Source organism: Helicoverpa armigera, chromosome 24 (genome assembly GCF_030705265.1).
Source record: "Helicoverpa armigera isolate CAAS_96S chromosome 24, ASM3070526v1, whole genome shotgun sequence".
Classification (NCBI taxonomy): domain Eukaryota; kingdom Metazoa; phylum Arthropoda; class Insecta; order Lepidoptera; family Noctuidae; genus Helicoverpa; species Helicoverpa armigera.
In genome coordinates this window covers 8,475,286-8,495,414 of record NC_087143.1, presented here as the reverse complement: position 1 = coordinate 8,495,414, position 20,129 = coordinate 8,475,286, and the positions used below count along the sequence as shown (strand labels likewise).

At 33.4% G+C, this 20,129-nt stretch overlaps 1 protein-coding gene across 1 annotated transcript; it reads right to left on the bottom strand.

Moving 5' to 3' along the window:
* Positions 1-16,827: 16,827 nt before the first annotated feature.
* LOC135118633 (uncharacterized) lies at positions 16,828-19,630 on the bottom strand. The gene is made up of 6 exons (XM_064041165.1): positions 19,435-19,630; positions 19,138-19,350; positions 18,769-18,846; positions 18,038-18,103; positions 17,248-17,334; positions 16,828-17,030 (listed from the first exon to the last, which is right to left on the bottom strand). The coding sequence occupies exons 1-6, from the start codon at positions 19,478-19,480 to the stop codon at positions 16,843-16,845; spliced, it is 678 nt and encodes a 225-aa protein (XP_063897235.1). The 5' UTR covers positions 19,481-19,630; the 3' UTR covers positions 16,828-16,842.
* Between the last annotated feature and the right edge of the window lie 499 nt (positions 19,631-20,129).

The following is a 20,129-nucleotide window of genomic DNA, read 5'->3' as shown; positions in this document are numbered from 1 at the left end:
CAAAATCACCATATAAACTCCTTCTTTATTTAGAAACATCCTGTATACAAACAAAATATACCACAACACCGTTACACGCAGTTTTAATAATATTTACACAAAAAACAACATCTGTATAACTCGGGTCATTCACCTCTCGCCCGAGTTGATATTTTCACACATTTTAGAGTTTTTTCTGTGTCAAATTTATTTATGCGTAACTTTTATCTATTGATACCATATGGGCATTTTGTGGGACGAAAGCCTGCGGGAGACCAAAATTTTATAGGTCACTTGCTTTTACCACATTTTTCTTAAACTTACTACTTACAGACAAAGGGCTAAAAATGCTACCAACTTAACAACAGTAAAATATATACGTCAATAGTATATGTATCTGTCATTAAATTATTTAACCGACAAATTGATCAGAAACCTTCATTCATTCTCCAATTGCATTAATTCTTCATTAATTGATCATCATCATCATCATTGCCAACCTTTTTAAGTAAAAATGACAACGAATGACCAAGGATAGGCGATTTCAGACTTTAAAATCCCAGTTCCTCCAAAAAAAATCCGTAACATTTACTTAGTCATTTGTATACAAATATAGGTACATGCCTTTTGCATTATGATACCTAACAAGAATTCGGACACGTACCTAGGTAAGTAAGACATAGACTTAGGTAAGTCTATAGAGTAACTTTCTCTCTTCAACGCGTAAGGATTCGCCATAATTAACCAACTATAGCTTGTAAAAAGAGGGTAATGTATTTTAAAAGTATGTATGTATGCTACGGCCTTACTTCCTTAACTGGGCAACTATTTAGACTAATGTTTTTGCAATGTAATTAAGGTAACTTTAATAAGCCTTGACCCGTTATGTTCTCCTAAACTCCATATTTGACCCTCAGATAAAAAAATAACTAGGTTCATTAATGTGATAGTCAATGTATTTAGGGCTGTTGAATAATTGATTTTGTCTTAGATCCTTATGGTAATTAAGTAAAATGAGGTAATGAGAATCTAATGCAATTGTTAATACTCTGAGCACGGGATAGAACGACTGTTAATCGACTTTTAGTCGATTTAAACCGATACATTTTATCTACACAAATCTGTATAAAACAGTACAGTTTGTTTGTGTTTTTTTACATCATCATGCTATGTTCAGTAACTACTGAACAGATTTGAAAAATGCAGTAAGTCGACATGATGAGAAATAATGTTACTTGTGAGATGACGGCAGATAAAAGAGTATGGAAGGAGGGAAAACATGCTGCGCCGAAATAAAATTGGGATAAAGGTAGGAGAAATATATCAACAATTTAAAAAAGGCTAAGCACTATAGATTACTTCGTACTACTTCACAAACTTTAACTCTTGAAAATACATATTGGGTAATCCAGACAAAACATCTATCATAAGATGACCTAGCAACCACACAGTTAAAACGAAACTCTAATTTATTAACCCGTTAACATCAGCCATCAATCATTATTATTACATCTCAGTATCAATTAACACTAAACGAACTATTAATTAATGTTTCCTTCGCATGTCCTATGATTTCGTAACAGTCCTATCGCAGTTGATAAAGCTTTTTGTAATTGTTACAATGTTAAACAAATGTTTGTCGCTTCTGTTAGTTGTCACAGAGTAGTTATAGCAGTATGACAATTCATATTAATTTCGATGTTTTGTTGGAAATAATTTTTAATGTAATTATTGCGCCTAATAAGAATAGTTTAGCTCTATAAGTTTATTCAGTTGTCTATTAGTGGGTTGGGTTTTAAAATGTGAAATAACTAAGTTGTATTTTGGAAGATGTTAAAAATTATGGAACAGTTAGTACCTATCTCAATAGTGCTTGCAACACAGCAGAGTTTGCTATAAAATATGACGAATACTATAACACTCTTACTTACGTTTCCTGTATAGTCCAGAAATTGTGTTCGATAATTGGTCTATTATGACTATGGAGAGATATTATTTTGAAGAATATAGAGAGATCAACTAACACCGTTAAGACTATAAATTCATCCAAATTTAATTTCTGCGTAAATTACTTATTAATACGATATTATTGGAATAAAGAACAAAGAACCATTAAAACCTCCTTTTCGATACACAAAATAATTAATCAATAAGTTTATTGTGCGTGTAAATTTTCCGCAAACATATTTACACAGTAAATCAGTCCACCTGTGCAGGTTAAGACAACAAGCTTCACCAAAATATTTGCACAACCTTGACTGACATACTGCATTCGTGTATACTGTGTCTAATAGCTCAATTACTTGCAATAAAAACAGCGAATTGAATACACCACCTTATAATTACTACCAAAACAATCCTTATGACTATTGAAATAAAGACGATTTTCCCATAATTGAGTGCAAAAATAAGTTGGCAAAAATTATCGAAACTTCAGTTGATGTGCAACGAACCAGTCAAACTTGATCTATCAAATACATTTATTGTACGGAAATGCGATAAAAATACTATAAAATGTACGGAATTGCAGGTGTCAAGTTAAGTAGGTAGGTCGTTTTGTAATACCGACGAAACTTTATCTAAAAAGGTTATTACGAATTTGATAGTTCCTAAATGTAGTATGGGAGATCGGCTCATTAAATTATTATCTATGCTAATTAATAATGTTATAAAGCTGAAGAGTTTATTTGAAAGCGCTTATCTCAGGAAGTACTAGTCCGATTTGAACAATTATTTCAAAGTTAAATACCCATTTATTGAGATAAATTTACACTAGGTACTATTTGTTATCCAGATGATCGGAGTTATTCTTTAGGAAATGGGTTGAGTTGAGTTGGTGAGTTTCATTGATAAAATGTATTTACCAATCGTGGTTCTTTTTGGCTAGGTCAAGCTACAAAGTAAACAAACATCCGAATTGAAAACCTCCTCCTTTTGGAAGTCGGTTAAAAGATCCTTATATTAAAAGCCTGGCTTTCAAGCTCAAGTGCTCCGGTCTTATCAGTTTGCCGTCTCATCGAACTATGAGCTAGACAAAACATCAGATATTTTGTTACCAAATGGATCGTGATTATTTTAACTTCTTCAATATAAAATAAAGTACAGTTCAGTCACATATCAACAGTTTGACATGTACGTAATAACTTAATCGTTTAATAAGCAATTTGTTTGTTATTTACATCAACACGTAGGATTACTAGAATGCATAATATCACATAATATCAACAAGTTTGTAATAATGATAGACAGAGTATTAATACCTACCTACTTTTCTTTACATTTTTAATTATTTGATAGACAGAGGGCCATGTGCCTTAATTAGGATCACATCTACACTGTATTTTGCTTTCCGTAGAGTCAATAATACTACTTGGATATCGAATTTTAAACTCTTGTGTTTTAAAGTTACTAAGGTAACCATTCAGCCAATTAAAGCACTAGTATTTTTTTTTTATAAATCTTGAAATTGGAAGCCCTTGAAGAGATGTGAAACTCGGCAACAACCAACAGTATCGATATACAATCGAATGAATCACAGGATGAGTAATCGATATTAACCGATGTGCACCTAGTCTGGCTTCCGGAGTCTGCTGACTATGGCAATTAATTCAGCCTTGCTGTAGTAAGAGAGCTGGGTGTGATTTTGGTTTACTTAATTACAAGTGTTTTTTTTTTTCTTTTTTTTTCGTTTTTTTTTTCTTTTTTATTAATATTTTGGTTGGTACTTGGTAAAATTGTTTAATAATGAGTTAAATATTTAAAAGAAGGATGATAAAAAAAAATCTAGTTTAAAATATTGCGTCAATAAAAATGATTTATAGTTAACTATGACGTTTAACTTGTCCCAGTTACTTTAACAACCGTTATTATTCAGTATTAATAAGTCAATAAAACAATAAACGTTTATAATTTACGTTTGAAAACCAGTTTTGTTAAGGAAACTGTTAGTAACGGGATAAATACGCAATGTTGTTGATTTATATGCTAAAGATGTACCTATTAAATATATGCAAAGTTATTGTAATGTTTGTTTGTCACTGTACATTATTGTTTTCTATTATGAAATGTAAATAGGCATTGATATCTGTATCTCTTCATTGTTATAGAAACTGAGATTTTGTTCTGTGAATCACGACTTGTAAAAGGATGTTTTATGTGTTTTGTTTATTATGGGAAATAATAGTTTTAATGAATATGGGGCTTATTTAAAGTGTGCCCTAAGTAATACATAAATAATTATTCTCAGTTTTCTATGTCACTATGATACCTTTGAATTAATTAAAATAATAATTTTAGTAAAGCGTTTTTTATCATGTTTATTATTTTATTGTGCTTTATTAAAACCAATATTTATTTAAACATAATTCTGCGTCATTTACCTATAAATTCGTCGTCATCCAGCCACAACATGCAACTATGCACTTCCCGGGAACATTTAGCTGACGTAAACATAACGATAAGGCTCAGTCTACAATAAGCCTGTGACATACGTTCTAGTACAAACAACAATCACTAAGGCTGCGTCCTGCAAGGGCGAATCTCGAATGGGCAAAGCGATCCGAAGCGAATTGAGAGATAAATAAATTCATATCGGGACATCTTTTCACACACGGTCGGTTAGAACGTGATGACAGCGAGGAAGAAATTCAGAAAATAATTAGTAAAAACTCTGAATTGAAGTCTCAACTTGCAGAATTACACATCCAATATATGGATGAGCTGGATCAGCGGGATAGGTTACAGGATTTTGTAGGTTCTTTTAGTGAATGTAGTGATGCTCATGAGAGGGCTTTGAGTCGCATTAAGGTACTGGAGACAAGCTTAAATGATGCTCACAAGTCAATAATATGCTTCAAGCAAACCCAACAACAACAGGAAAGTGATGACACTCACCGCCTTTTCAGTGAGCTTGTTACTTCAAATCCACTTCATATTAATAATTTGAGTCACAAAAAGATTAAAAAATACATAAGATTAAACAAATTGATACAAAAAATTAAGAAAGTGTGTCATAAACATAAATCCACACATAAATTAAATAATTTACTTAAAACTAAAGTTGACTTGAAAAATCAGTTAAATTTGTGCACTAACCAACTTTTACAAAGTAGGCTAATGTATGACCAAGACACACTAGTTCTGCAACAGGAAATGCTTGAACTGCAACGCGAATTAACAAAAATTACACACAAATATGAGACAGCCCAATATCAAGTAAAGGCACATATTTTGGCTACCGATGAGCTGCTCCAGTTAGGTAGTGAAAATATGGACCGTCTTGATTCTCTTAAAAATAAATATACCAACTGTACTTGTTCACAACCAGCAGTACAAGCTGTCCCAGAGTTAACGTCGCCTAGTACTATGCAGTCAGCAGTGAGCAGTGACATAATACCACCTGTTGTCAATGTTCAGTGCAAAATTCCACCATCAAGCATTTCATATAATAATAATTCGGAAAATCAAAACAATATATCACAAATATTTTCTGATAGATTTGGTCTTGGTTTTGGTAAATTAATCTCTCAATATTGTAAAAGTAAAATAATAAACAATTGTTCACCCGGTGCCAGCTACAATGAGATAATAGAAACAATTAAATTGACAAACCTTAATACCACTTCAACTGCCATTATGCTATTTGGAGATAGTCTAGCAGTCAAAAAACAAAATATAATAGAAAGTGTTGAATCAATGATAAAATTAAATAATACAACCAATTGCAAGTTTATAATCTGTGCCTTACCATATTCTAAAAATTTTACTATAGAACAAAATCAGTACATATTTAATTTAAACCTATTAATGTACAATATAACTAGGCATTACAATAATAGAATAATGTACTTTGATACAAATAAATTTATAAATAATTTTGTAGTGACAAATGATACAATGTATCTAAGTTTTTATTATAAACGACAAATTGCTATATTGATAGCAAATAATATACAAATTGACCCGGGTTCTACTACGGTAACCTCTTCTTTTAATAATATTAGTAGTTCTACTAATACAACTATTGATACACCTGATAGTTTAAACTACATGGTGCGACAAAGGGTGGGCCACATCAACTGAATGTTGTACATCAAAACATTCAGGCCCTTTCCGGCAAGGATTTAGAATTAAGTTTATTCATTGAACATTATATGGTACAAGTTATGTGCATAACTGAGCACTGGCACAGAAATAGTGAAATAATATTCCTTAATAACAGTAATTATACAGTACAAAGTTCATTCGTTAGAAAGGAAGCCATCCATGGCGGCTCTCTTATAATTGTAACTAATAATTTAAAGTGTAAGGAACGTTCAGATATAGTAAAATTATCAGTCGAGCGCAATGTAGAATTATCATGTGTTGAACTGGAGCAGTTTGTTATAATTTGTGTATACAGGCCTCCTTCAGGTGATTTTAACACTTTTGAATCAGTAATGGAAAATTCTCTCTCTAAACTTAATTCCACTAGTAAATCACTTTTAGTTTGCGGTGACTTCAATGTTAATATTTTAGAATCATCTTCTTTAACTACAAGGTTGCTAAACTTATTTAAATCATTTAACTTAGTAAATTTATTTCTAGAACCAACTCGAATTACGGCAACCTCGTCAACCTGTTTAGATAATATATTTACTAATTGTAGCGCCACAGAGACTCTGATTACCAATGGCCTTCCTTCCGATCACCGTGGTCAACTGGCACGGTTTCCTGATAAAAAGAATAAAATCAAGCGGGAAATAACATGTCGACCCTTAACAACCAGTCGTTTTAATAGTTTTAAAAATAATATTAACGCGAAACTAGACAATGAAATATTCAATAAAAACAATCCCCATTTAATGTACGGAGCACTATTTGATATAATAAAATACGAATTTAATTCTAGTTTTAAAACCAAAACGCTCGTACTAAAAGAAACGGCTAACTTCAATGAGTGGGCTACCCCCGGCATTTACAAGAGTAGAGCTAAGCTGTATGAGTTGTATGAAATGAAAAATTATAATTTTGATGAAAATTTTATTAGATATGTTAGGAATTATTCTAAATTGTTTAAAAAAGTTTGTCATGCGGCAAAATCAATGTATTTCAGTAATAAAATTAAGAATAGTAAGAGTATAATAAAAGCGACGTGGAATATTATAAATAGCGAGACCGGGAAAATCAAACAGCGTGATAATCAGTATAAAATCATTAATGAGAATCAAGTTTACGAGAAAGATTCTGATGTAGCTCGCGAATTTAACACATTCTTCTCTAATATTCCAATCAAGACCACTAGCGGCTTAGACTCCTCTGCCACCAACGCCGAAAACTTTTACGTAGTAGTGTTAGTCAATGTGAAGCCACATTTACCTTTAGTTATATTTCACCTTATGACATAGTAAGAACCTTCAAGTCATTAAATTCAAAAAAGACAGGTGATTTATGGGGTATCTCTGTTATAGTCTTAAACTGTATTATTGACGATATTGCGCCCTATTTAGCTCGTATATTTAATGAGTGCATTGACTCAGGTACCTTTCCTGAACTTATGAAATACAGTAAAGTTATACCTCTCTTTAAATCCGGGAGCAAGAACGATCTAGGCAACTTTAGACCGATTTCAATTCTGCCCGCGTTGAGCAAAATTTTTGAAAAGCTAATTTTAAATCAACTCCTCCGGCATTTTAATTCATACAATATTTTACATGCGGAACAATACGGTTTTACAAAGGGTCGCTCCACAACGGATGCCGGAGTTGCTCTACTGAAACATATATTCAGTGCGTGGGAGAGGTCACAGAATGCTATCGGGGTGTTCTGTGATCTTTCTAAAGCGTTCGACTGCGTCCAACATGAAACGCTTACCCAGAAGCTAAAGTACTATGGTATTAGAGACAGCGCACTTAGTGTTATTAGCTCATATTTAAGCGGTAGAATGCAATGTGTTGACGTTAATGGTGTCAAATCGTCCAATCTACCCGTTCGTTTGGGCGTACCGCAAGGGTCGATTTTGGGTCCATTTTTGTTTCTTGTATACATTAATGACTTGCCATATTATTTAAAATCATTGTGTGATGTAGTATTGTTTGCTGATGACACGTCTCTAATTTTTAAAGTTGATAGGAATAGAGTAGATTTTGATGACGTGAATTCTTGTCTTTCACTAGTAACGCAATGGTTTACAGCCAATAATTTAGTTTTGAATACGAAGAAAACAAAATGTATTAAATTTGCTTTGCCTAATGTAAAAAATCTCGGTCCCGGTGTAATTTTGAACAATGAGGAACTTGAAACGGTACATGCTACGACTTTTCTAGGGATAACAGTAGACTCCAAAATTCAATGGGGTGAGCATATAACTGGCATCACGGGTAAATTAAGCTCTGCTGCGTACGCTGTCAGGAAAGTAAGAGCTCTCACCGATGTAGCCACGGCGCGTCTAGTGTACTTTAGCTATTTTCACTGCATCATGTCCTACGGAATTCTTATGTGGGGCAATGCTGCCGATATCGAGAATGTTTTCGTACTACAGAAGCGCGCTGTCCGTGCTATATATAAACTTGGTGCTAGAGTCTCCCTTAGGGAAAGGTTTAAGGATATTGGTATTCTGACTGTGGCGTCTCAATACATTTATGCCAATATAATATACGTAAGGCAAAACCTAGATTCTTATAGTAAAAACAGCGACGTACATCATTTTAATACTAGAAATAAACATAAGTTAACCGCACCTAATTATCGTCTACATAAGGTGCACGGTTCATTTGTGGGGCTTTGTGTACGCATTTATAACAGGATTCCGGTTCATCTCTTGGAATTAACGGACAGTTCTTTTAAAAACAAAATCAAAGAAATTCTTGTTAAAAAGGCATATTATAATGTTAATGATTATTTCACAGATAAACGCAGATGGCAGCTCTGAAGTGGAACAAAAGTCCTTTATTTTATTTTGTATTTGTCGGTGTTTTAAATTAATAATTAATAAAATTGAATTGTATAATTGTAAAATAAATTAATAATAATTAAATTGTAATAGACAGCTGTGTTGCTGGGAAGTTTGTTCTTCACCACTTCTTCTTTCCAGCCATAACACTAGGAAGTGGTGAAAGGGGGGCGTTTTGGGGGTGCTGTCATTGTAAAATTTTGACGTTAAAAAGTGCTAATCGTATTAGCCTATTTTAATAAATGATTTTGACTTTGACTTTGACTTTGACTTTAGCCCCATGGCAAATTATTAATTGACTTGTGTTATGGTGCTACCCTTGAGTTTGTTTCGGCGTTTCTTCTCAGTCAGTTAGGAAATACCATAAAGTAAATAACCACTAGAGAGCGCACTCGCCAATTTCTTCTAAGAACGCAACTCACCGCTGCGGGCCGGGGGACGCGGCATAATCCGCGGCTACTATTGGTCAGTTCAAGGTCGAGTTGCATGAATACGCTCAGCAAGGGATTGCTCTCTTGCAATTAAAAAATATCGATAAAATGTATTTCATCGTAGTGATGATGTGATGTCCTCCTAGCCGATTATCGGCTACGGCGGCTGTTCTCATGTAAGGAGATCAGCCAGCTGCGCAGGACATATTATAGTGCACGAGCATTTGCGCAGACACAGGTGCACTCCCTATTCCTTCACTCTCATAATCCGATGGGACGGCAATCCGACACGACCGGAGAGCGATCAGGCGCAGGACCGACATTTACGTGCTCTCCGATGCACGGGTGAATCAATCACCAACTTCCAGACTACGGGCTGCTTTGTGAAAGTCTTCTAAAACCCACAAAGCGATTTCGGCCTGACTCGGGAATCGAACCCGAGACCTCGTGCTTAGCAGCCGCACTTGCGACAACTAGACCAACGAGGCAGTCATCGTAGTAATAAATACTCAATAAAAATCGTATAAGAATAATTAATAAAAATCAGTCTATTACAAAAAAGACCTCCGTACAAGAAAATTATTGATTCTTAAAATGTTATACTAATTAATTTAGTATAACTTTTTCGAATTAACGTTTTAGGGTCCTGATTGTTTTCGGTAAAAAACGATAATCGAACGTCTACATATTTCTTGATATATTTTAAATAGGTACACGATGTAATTATTCCAAAATTATGAGGTTTATAAAAACTAAGATGGGCAAAAACATTGTTGGAATCGCTGAACTAAATAAACGTCGGCATTGTTTTAAATATTCAAAACAATTGAGAGTGAAGTGCCTCGAGCAAACAGCACTTTGTTATTGTTGGGGACCAATTTTCCATATTTCTGGAATCTTAAAAAATCTAAAATGAAAATATATATTTTTTATTACATTAAAAGTAATTTGGTCTATGGTCAGTTAATTACCTCATTAGCCAAAATAAAACATTTTTAATCAATGTAAATTTTACTATTATCGATATCCACTTCATCCTTAAAGGCAACAGCCCAAATTTCATCGATAAGAATACAAAGGGCAAGAAAGATATGGACGTATTAGAATTTCTTATTGAAAGAAAGGGACTTTTTCAAAAGACATCAACGAGCGTGAGCGCGGTTCACCAACCACCAATTTAAATAGACCCCTGTGGTATTTCGTAATACAATTAAATCAAAGCCAAATTTTGGTATTGATACTTGCCGATGCCATCCTTTTTGTAACTAGATGTCCTGGATTGTTTCCCGCACCATTTCATCGCGCATGTAGGCATTTTTTTTTTTGTTTTTTACTAAATAAAATCCTCAATAATTCAGCGTGTTCGCAGGTCATAGACTTGGTCGCTACTAAAGGATCGTACTGATCGTAGCCTTATAGTACGCGCAAAATCGCTAACGTTTGGCGAGCGTCGGGGCACTGTATGCGCAGTCAAGTGGTTTTATAGTCTTTGGGAAATACCGACGTGTACAAGTGATGTAATGTCCAATTTGCTAAATAAATGATTTCATTTCAACTGGTAAACTACTTAAGTATAGATGTTACATATTGATGACACATATAGTGGTAAATATTATAACAGCATGCTCATCACACAAATGCCGACTGAACCGGGAATCGAACCTGGGAACATAAAGGTCGTCAATGATGCTGAGTCCATGCCGAACCGCGCAACGTCATGTTGGCCACTTTATTGGCATTCGCACCGCCCCACTTCGCTTTCGCGTCCAGATTTCTCACTTAGGACGCACTGTAATAAGTAAACAAACTGACAGAGTGTTTGTTGTTGATGTAATAACATTGGCATTGTTTGTAGTGGTCAGCAGAATTTGAGCTACATGGTGGTACCTACTTTGTAGTCATATCAGAGGTATGTATAAGTTTTTTTTGTGCGGAGAAAGTGTAATAGGTGCCGAAGATTTTTTAGGTATGTGTTTAGTTTAAGTGTTTCAATTTTTCCTTCCGGTATCTACATAGGTTAAAAAGCTTGAATCATTTACACTTCATATTTGTTCCTATATAGAAAGTAGGCTTTTTGAATATACCTATTGGTAAATGGTAGATAAAAATAATTATAATCTATCTTCACTGCGAAGACTACAAAGCTATTAGAGGATAAGCATACATGGTTGAGCAATGTATAGAAAAAATACAAACATGATTGATTTGTCTTTGTGATCTATAAACAGAAAGATAGGCACATCTCAATGGACAGCTGGACATGCTATGATAAGATTTATTTTTTCTGGATCATGACTAAGCAATAATTTGTTAAAGGAATGTGTGCTTAAGAGAAAATAAAACAAGTGAATATTAAATGTTCGATTCTTGTATTATTTTAAGGACAACATTGTTTAAATTCAATAAAAATTATTTTGGTGTATATAACTTTCAAATAAGTTATGAATTGTTTTAAAATATTCATAGCAACCACAAAACAGCTACGTTTAATTGGATTTGAAAGTATGATCGTGTCAATGTCCTTTCTAACTTTTTTTAGTTATTTATAAACTTTCTTGGCGGTACTTTTCCGGTAGGACAGGACAGATTTATTGCTTCTAATCATAGAAGTTTAGGAATGGGTTCATGAATATATTAGTAATTTAATATGTTTGTAGTAACTCAAACTCTTGGTAAAGAAAGCACATGTTTAACTATAGTTTATTTTCGCAAATTACTACAGAACTACAGAATTGTACTGATTATTTTAAAAACTTAACAATAAAAATCCTATAGCTTGCTATAAGTATGCTATAAGTCTATATCTTTCCACTTTCGCGAATCTCCAACGAGTGCATAATCTTCTCTCTATTAATAGCAAACGCTATTACATTCTAATAGGTTAAGCAACCTTCAGCTTCCCCTTGACCTATATGCAATACCCCTCGTTTTCAGTTGACTTGCTCTGACTTAGTGATTACTTACCCCAGATTATATTACCTAGGAACTAGGCAGTGTGTTGTAAAGACCTATAAACAGGGACCTGTATTATAATATGTAGTAGTAATACTTAAGTCGTAATGGAATACCTCAAAAAGTTATTGAAATATAACTATGAGGCTTCATCATATTGGTTCACTTAGATAACGATACCATATTTTTGAGAGGTCTATTTTATTACCTAAAAATATAAATCACTCTGTCACTATAAGGTTGACTGTAAGAGAATCCAACACTGGGTTCCGCTCGCCGTCATACAAAATATATTTATGTGCAATAAAGAATAATAAAAAAATATGACCTAATACCTCCCAAGAACAACTAAGACATAAAATTTTATAATTTCCTGTATCTACAGAAAGTTACAAACAACATTTGATACACACGAGTCTACGGCAGTTTTATTGTCAACGCCGTAAGTACTGAAAATTCCTTATAACACACATTCGGCTCACGTACTCTAGAAAAATAATACAATAAGAACTGCTTGCTATGATCGTGAGGGATTTTTTTGTTTTTTGTTAAGACTATAGGTATTGTCTTGGTCGTATGCGTTTTATATGGTAAAATTCTTTGGGCATGACAAAAAACTATTTGATGTAGGTATCATAATATCAGTTTTCTGTCTGTCTTGCGAGTTACTGGCTTTATGCTTGTTCTTTAAATGTAGAATTAAAGTTTTTATCGATAATTAATGAATTTTACCTAAATACAAGTTATATAAATTTGCTTCTGTGCAATTAGAAATCAGTGCTTAATCTTGTTTGTTATAATTATTGTTATTTTTAAAGTTTCACATGAATGGATGCGTTTTATCAGACTGATCTAATATTATCTAATCGCATGTCCTACTTTCACACAGTAAGAGATAAAAGTCTCGCTACTATTTCTTTTCAAAAATAGTTTATGTTTAAGGTAGAGTCATTTAAGTTTGGGAACAAAAACGTGGTTTAACCAGTCAAATCTATATTTAATTATGTCGTTACAATTTAACATGTGACAAGAATTATAATAGTACAAACTAGGTATTATTCCACACTATTAATTTATTTAAAGTTTGCCATCCAAAATATTGTCGCCATATGTTTGGTAAAAATCCCAATTGAACGTTTGTAAATTATTACTTTGTTTATCCTAAGAAGTTGAAAAATTCCATTTGTTATTTACCGTTAAATAGTATTCCAACACAATATGTTTACGATTTTATTCGGGAATTAACGTAACTTCAGATTTTAATAAGAACTGTGTTATCGCTATAATTGATTAAGTTTTTATTACATAAACAGTGCTCTTGTTTATAAACAAAATTAACCTCAATAAAGTATTTAACAATAAGAGCATACACACTTAAATTGTATTAAAACATTTCTTTTTTTACTTCCATTAATGCTGCAACACAGACCGATTACCGAACTCTCGGTCAAGATTTATCGAAAAAAAAAACTTATATTTAATACCATAACCAATTCTATAACGTAAATAAATAATTATACAAATACTTAGTACGTAAAAACCTGACCCAGTAACAACAAACACTACCTAACTTACATATAAGACACGCGGAACGCACCATGACTCCTGTACTACATTCAACAATCGAGCACTATAGTATTTAATATTGTCATAATCGAGTCGCACGTGCAGTCGAGAGCACAGAGTACTTTTTATATTATGAAATAGAGGTCCAACTCGACTACCAAACTAAGTAAGACAAGTGGCGCCTTCTGAACGCAGGTTTAAGAAACTATTTGTCAATATATATACATATAGCTACATAAAGCAGTGGTTACTGGGTCTAGGTAGATTTTTGTTTCTTTTTGTTTAATATTTATAAGATGTTTTTCAATAAATAAAACACTGATAACCTTTAATATAATTTATTTTTTTCTTTTAAAACATTTCATGTATAATTTTTTCGCTTTTAGCTTATAGGAATCCGTATCATCATCACACTCTCTCCTATTTATTAATATTTTATTAATATCTTTACAGTAATTGTAAATAAAGAATCTGCAGGATATATTGATTAAAAAGTCTATTAATTTTTCTTTATGAATTTCACATTTTATGAAATCGAATTTCAAATGTATAAATATTAATGTTTTGATGAAATCTTTTAAATATTTTTTTCCAAACATTTTTAATTATTGTGTAATTTATATCCTGCAGATTCGAAACACAATTTAAGAGAGAGTCGCTGGGACTGCAAAGCCATTTTTATTAGCATACTCTCTATATTTTAAATAATCGTGTTCCTGATCGGACATTAAATTTTTTACATTCACTACAACCCTTGAAGACTTTCTTCTTAGCGGTTTTAATAAAATAACCGCTAACATATTGTAGCCCCCAATTATACGGGGTCGCTTTTGTCTTCAAGGGCTGTAAATTCAATGTCCGGAATCTCAGAGAGCTCACAATTTATTTGTTCTTTGCAGGCCCCGCTTGTGATGAGAACTTCATGCAAAGCGTGGCAATTATCTGCCTCACAATTTGTCCCTGGGGCATGGACACTAGATAGGCTGTTTATTAAAAGGCTGCTAAATGCTGCTTCAAATCCATCTGGAGTAGGGTTTACGTTGCGGCATCCTTGACTCCTTATCGATCCAAAAATTTTCTATTGGATCCTGATTCAGATGCCGCAACCAAACCGATGTCACTCCGTACTTCGCAGCAATTTTTTAAAAGCAGTTCTATTCCTTCTAGTGTCCATACCCAGTTACTTAAGGTGGGAACATACTCCACATTCGAGGTTTTTACATTCACAAATTTCATATTTTTTAAAAATATTTTTGCCTCCATCCATGTTTTGTGATGTATTGAGTTCGGCGTCGCAGGTCCCAGCAGTGGTTTACTGTGCTTCCTTTTCCCGAAGCTTCCGTTAATGGAGTCAAAAAGTTTGTCAAAAAACAAGATGACGTCCGCTGTATTTTGCGCATCTTGAGAGATTATTCCTTTTCTGCAAAAATAAGAAAAAAATATTAATAAATATTCCTCACACGTTCTTACAACGCAATCTAGTCCCAAACAAAGCATTGCTTGCTTGTAATTTGGGTACAGCAGACAACCAATAAATGAACTTATATAAATATAAATATTTTATAAATAACATAACATAGTGTACATATGTAGAAACACCCACACACATAAATGTTTGACTTATGCGGGAATCGAACCCGCGACCTCCTGTGGCAGGCAGATACACTGGCTACTATGGCATCTAGTCATCAATAAGAAACTTGTTATTATTAAATCTGAACTGGGAGCAGTTTTAATTTGTGAAAACTTTTACTATACAATCTTCCGCCCGCGGTTCTACCGCATCCCGTGAAAGCTACTTCGCGCACAGATTAAAAGTCACTTTTAGTCTTCCTCAATAAATGAGCTATCTAACGGTGAAAGATTATTTCAAATTAGACCTGATCGACCTTGGTGATTGGATTGGTTCTTCAGATTAGCATGGTTAAGAAAACATACAAACAAAAAAATCTTCAGCTTTATAATATATAAGTATCGATAAAATAATGCAATGTGAAAACATTATGTAATAAAGTTTATTTACCTGCTAGGTAGCCCATATTTGATGCTACAGTTTGGCTGAATAGTTGCGTAGCAAATTTAACTTTCATCCGTGGAATTTTACTGGGAATGCAGTGGGAGTCTGTTAATTTTGGCACCAGTCTTATGCCTTTGTAGCCTGGGTTTTCTTGGTGCAGTGCAGTTATGTGTTCCCACTTTGCCATTAGCATTTTGTTGTCTTTTTTATATAGTAGATTTTTCGTTATTAAATTATTTCTTATACATTTCATTAAGTGAGGTGGGTCATACAAGGGAATGATTTCCTGTTTATTTATTAAAATAATATTTCCCTCAGGTTCTTCTGATTTTCTTAACAGAATACCTCTTGTTTCTTGTAACAAGAATTTAATGCAGTTAACATTATTTGTTCCTTGGTCGCACACTGTTGCTACCACATTAAGACCAGCATTTTGTAGTTCTGTGATGACAGCCTTTAATTGTTTTGCCAGTTCTGGTCCCTTTGTGGCAGACTGAGAAAATGTGTATGCAACGGGTTGCTTATAATTTTATAAGTCCTCTTATCATAAATACCTGCGCATGATCTGCATACTCAGGCAGTGTCTCTTGCCCATTGGTTACAAACCCACTCACTCTGTCCTTCCTTTCATTGTATGCCACATTCGGTTTTAGTGACATTTCGTCAAAAGAACCACACATAATTTGTGCTCTGGTTTCATTTTAAGTGTGGCTTTTTTTATTTGTGCCATCAAATTTTTATTGATACCAGCATTTATATCTGCCATATTAATTAATTTTATTAAAATTTGGCGTGATGGCAGGATAAAGATTTTCCTCAGGAATCTGTATCCTTTTGGGCTTTGCTTGAGGATAGTCAAAGCTACAATTTTTCCTCTAATGTGAAACGCCGGCCTTTTTTCCTTTTGTGCTCCCTGAACTGCAGCAAAGTTAAAATTTTTGATGTGCTAGACATTTTGTCTAGAGTTTCTAAAATTGAGGGTTTGTAGTAATATTTTGCAGGGCCTTGATCTTGATTGCCTGCTTTTTAACCTTGCTACGGCATTTGCTGAGTTTCACACCAACTTGCAGCATTTTCTGATACAGAGCACGCTCAGTTTTCGTAACAGCAACCTGTTTTACCGCCTTCTTACTAACACATTTAACTTTGCGATGCACTGAAAAAATAATAAGAATCATATGAATAAAAATTGCAGAATTTAAGAGTACATATGAGTGAGATAGCATCAAAGCTAGTTGTGTGTGAAAGTATCCCATGATTGAAATATGTATTAAATCTATAAATCAGTACCTAGTTAATAAACCATGATAGTGAGTGTAACAAGCAAACTCAGCTTTGAAGTTATTAAGTTTGATTACAATTGTGTTGCTTACCAAGATCTTTCACCACCTCAACATTTTCTTCTTCACTATGAGGCTGTCTATCACTGTGTACAGACTGAGATTCTGAAGTGACAGGATCTGAAAGGTCATTAACATATTTGGTAAGAAATGTGTGCCTATTATATACAAACCAATTAAGCTGATGATCATTACCATCATCATGAATGTAGCAGTTCATATTGAGTAACCATTATTTGAATCATATTGAATTAATTAAAGCCAGCCCACTACTAGACAAAGTTACTTTTTCTTTTATATAGTTTATAATATCAACTATGACCCGCCCCGGCTTCGCACGGGATAACAGTATTTCCCAGTATTTAATGTATGTTATTATACATAAAACCTTCCTCTTGAATCACTCTACCTATTACAAAAAACCGCATCAAAATCCGTTGCGTAGTTTTAAAGATTTGAGCGTTCATAGGGACATACAACATGACACATGACAGAAAAAGCGACTTTGTTTTATACTATGTAGTGATAAGGATGTTAACATTTTAGGACTTATGCATATGACATATAAATGTAATTTAACAAACTGTATTTCATCAATCACTCTTGTCTTAAGGGATAGGTTTATAGAGAGGCTAGTTTACTTTAATTGTTTGCAAAATTATAACTCAGGAACAACAAAAATAATTCAATTTAAGATGATTTTAAGGTAAATTAGCACATTTATCGAGAGAGGCTACATTTTATCCGGGCGCATGAAGGAGTTCCAGGACAGAATATGTGTAAAATAATTGCTGATTAAATGCTTGTATGTAGGATCACTCACCAAGATTCTCTTTCATTTGTACATCTTCAATTGAACCTTGTGAGTGTATATGTAGATGCGCAGGTTCTGTAAATAATAATATTCAGTGATTAGTATATGTTATTATTACATCATTTATTGCTAGTGTCTATCTATCAATTACACTATATGCTGTCCGCATGGGTGCCGCATATTATGCACAAATATGTTGACATTATTGAAAAGAAACAAGTATTAAACAAAACAAAGTAATACAAAAGTAAATTATTTCAGACATGGTAATGGTTTTGTATGCCTAAGTGAGAGTAGTAGAAATCATAATTGACATGTACCTTGAAAACTAGACGTTATGGATACCACATATTATGTTTGGAACATTTGATCTATGATTCATTACCTATTCATTCAGTCAAGAGGGTACCAAAATTGTGTAATGCAGTGCTATTTAAGTATTACAACAAATTAAAAATAGCAAAGGATTTTTGGTAAATGTGACATTCAAGTTACTCAATTTCAGCCTAATTTGTAGGAATAAATGATCTTTGAAATAACTTCACTCAAAAATGGCTGGACCGATTTGGTTGAAATTTGGTATGTAGATAGGTGATACCCTGGATTAAGACATAGGCCACTTTTTATCAATACACCATGCGGACGAAGCCGCAAGTGGAAGCTAGTACATACGTAATGTAAATGTATGTATGTATGTATAAAAATGAATTGCTTGTTTATATGTATATGATAAAATATACCTTTTGATGTAGACGGTCCTGAAATCTGAAGAGGTCTTAGTGCTCTTTTTTCAATGCTGAATTTCGAGCAAGATAATCCTGTAAACAACGATAAAATAATATGAATTATAAATATAGTAAATTTTGAAATGTAATATAGAAACTCTTGTATGACATACTGCGTACATACAGAAATTGTGGCTCCAAAGAAATCTCTATTCAGATGTTTTAGACTTACTGCAGCTTTTCATTTTGTGATTTGGAAAGTTTACTTTAAACTCAAATAACATGACTGTTTATTTCTTTCTAACATCAACTCTAGAAATTTGAGACTTAGGTACTCTTTAAGGTAAACAGGTACCTTAATTTGGGTATTTTACTAAAACTAACCTGGCATGTTTTTTGTAGGTACAGCTCCTTTGGCAAGTCGGTTATTCCGGCACCAATATTTTGGTTCGAAATGATCATTACAGACGCGGCGGTATTTGAAAATATGGTTATTTTCAAGTTGCAAAATGTCACCACCAATATGAAAGACCCATGTATTAAATAGCTGCCTATCCTTATCTGGATTAGGGAATTTATGTAAATACCCCGTAGTGTCTGAAAAAGGGTAACAAGTTAGAATTCAGTGGAGTCGTGACAAAATGACGACTATTTGTTTTAAGGATGTTGATAAATGCTTACCTAAGCCATTTGTACATCCGGGAACACAACACTTTCTATTAGACATGATAAATATTAATTATCACAAAACGGGTCAACGAGTCCTATCTCAAGCACAAAATTCACAAGATTTCGATCACCTCAAGCACAAAATCGACACGGCCGAAGGAGCAGAGGCTCAACTTAACGGACTTAGGTGGATAAAGCACTAATAGGGATAAAATCTGGAAAACAAACAAGACACCGAAAAGCACTTCAGCGCAAACCGGCAGCCAAATTTGTTTGATTGACAATTTTTGCATAATGTTGCATGTAGAAAATGGATTTAATGTTGCCAGTAGAAAATAAATTCTTGAATTTTATTTTATTTCTGGCTAATTGATAATAAACATTAAATTTTAGTAATTGCTTCAATATGCAACTCAAAATTTTTATTATTTATTTTTTTATTTTAGCTGAAAAAAAAGATAGGGTAAGAGTAGAACCAATAAAAGATGTGATAGCGCCCTCTTACACACCTAAGCATAACTACTACGCAATCGCGCATCATCGTCATTACAAATAACGCCATCTATATTTCAGTTTCTTTAATATCTTACATTATAATACTACCAAATTAAAATGACACTTCCATGTAAGGACCTCAATGTATTTACTGTCTCACTTCATTTTGCAGACCTATAATGATACGTTTTCTCGTTTGCCACTATTAAGAT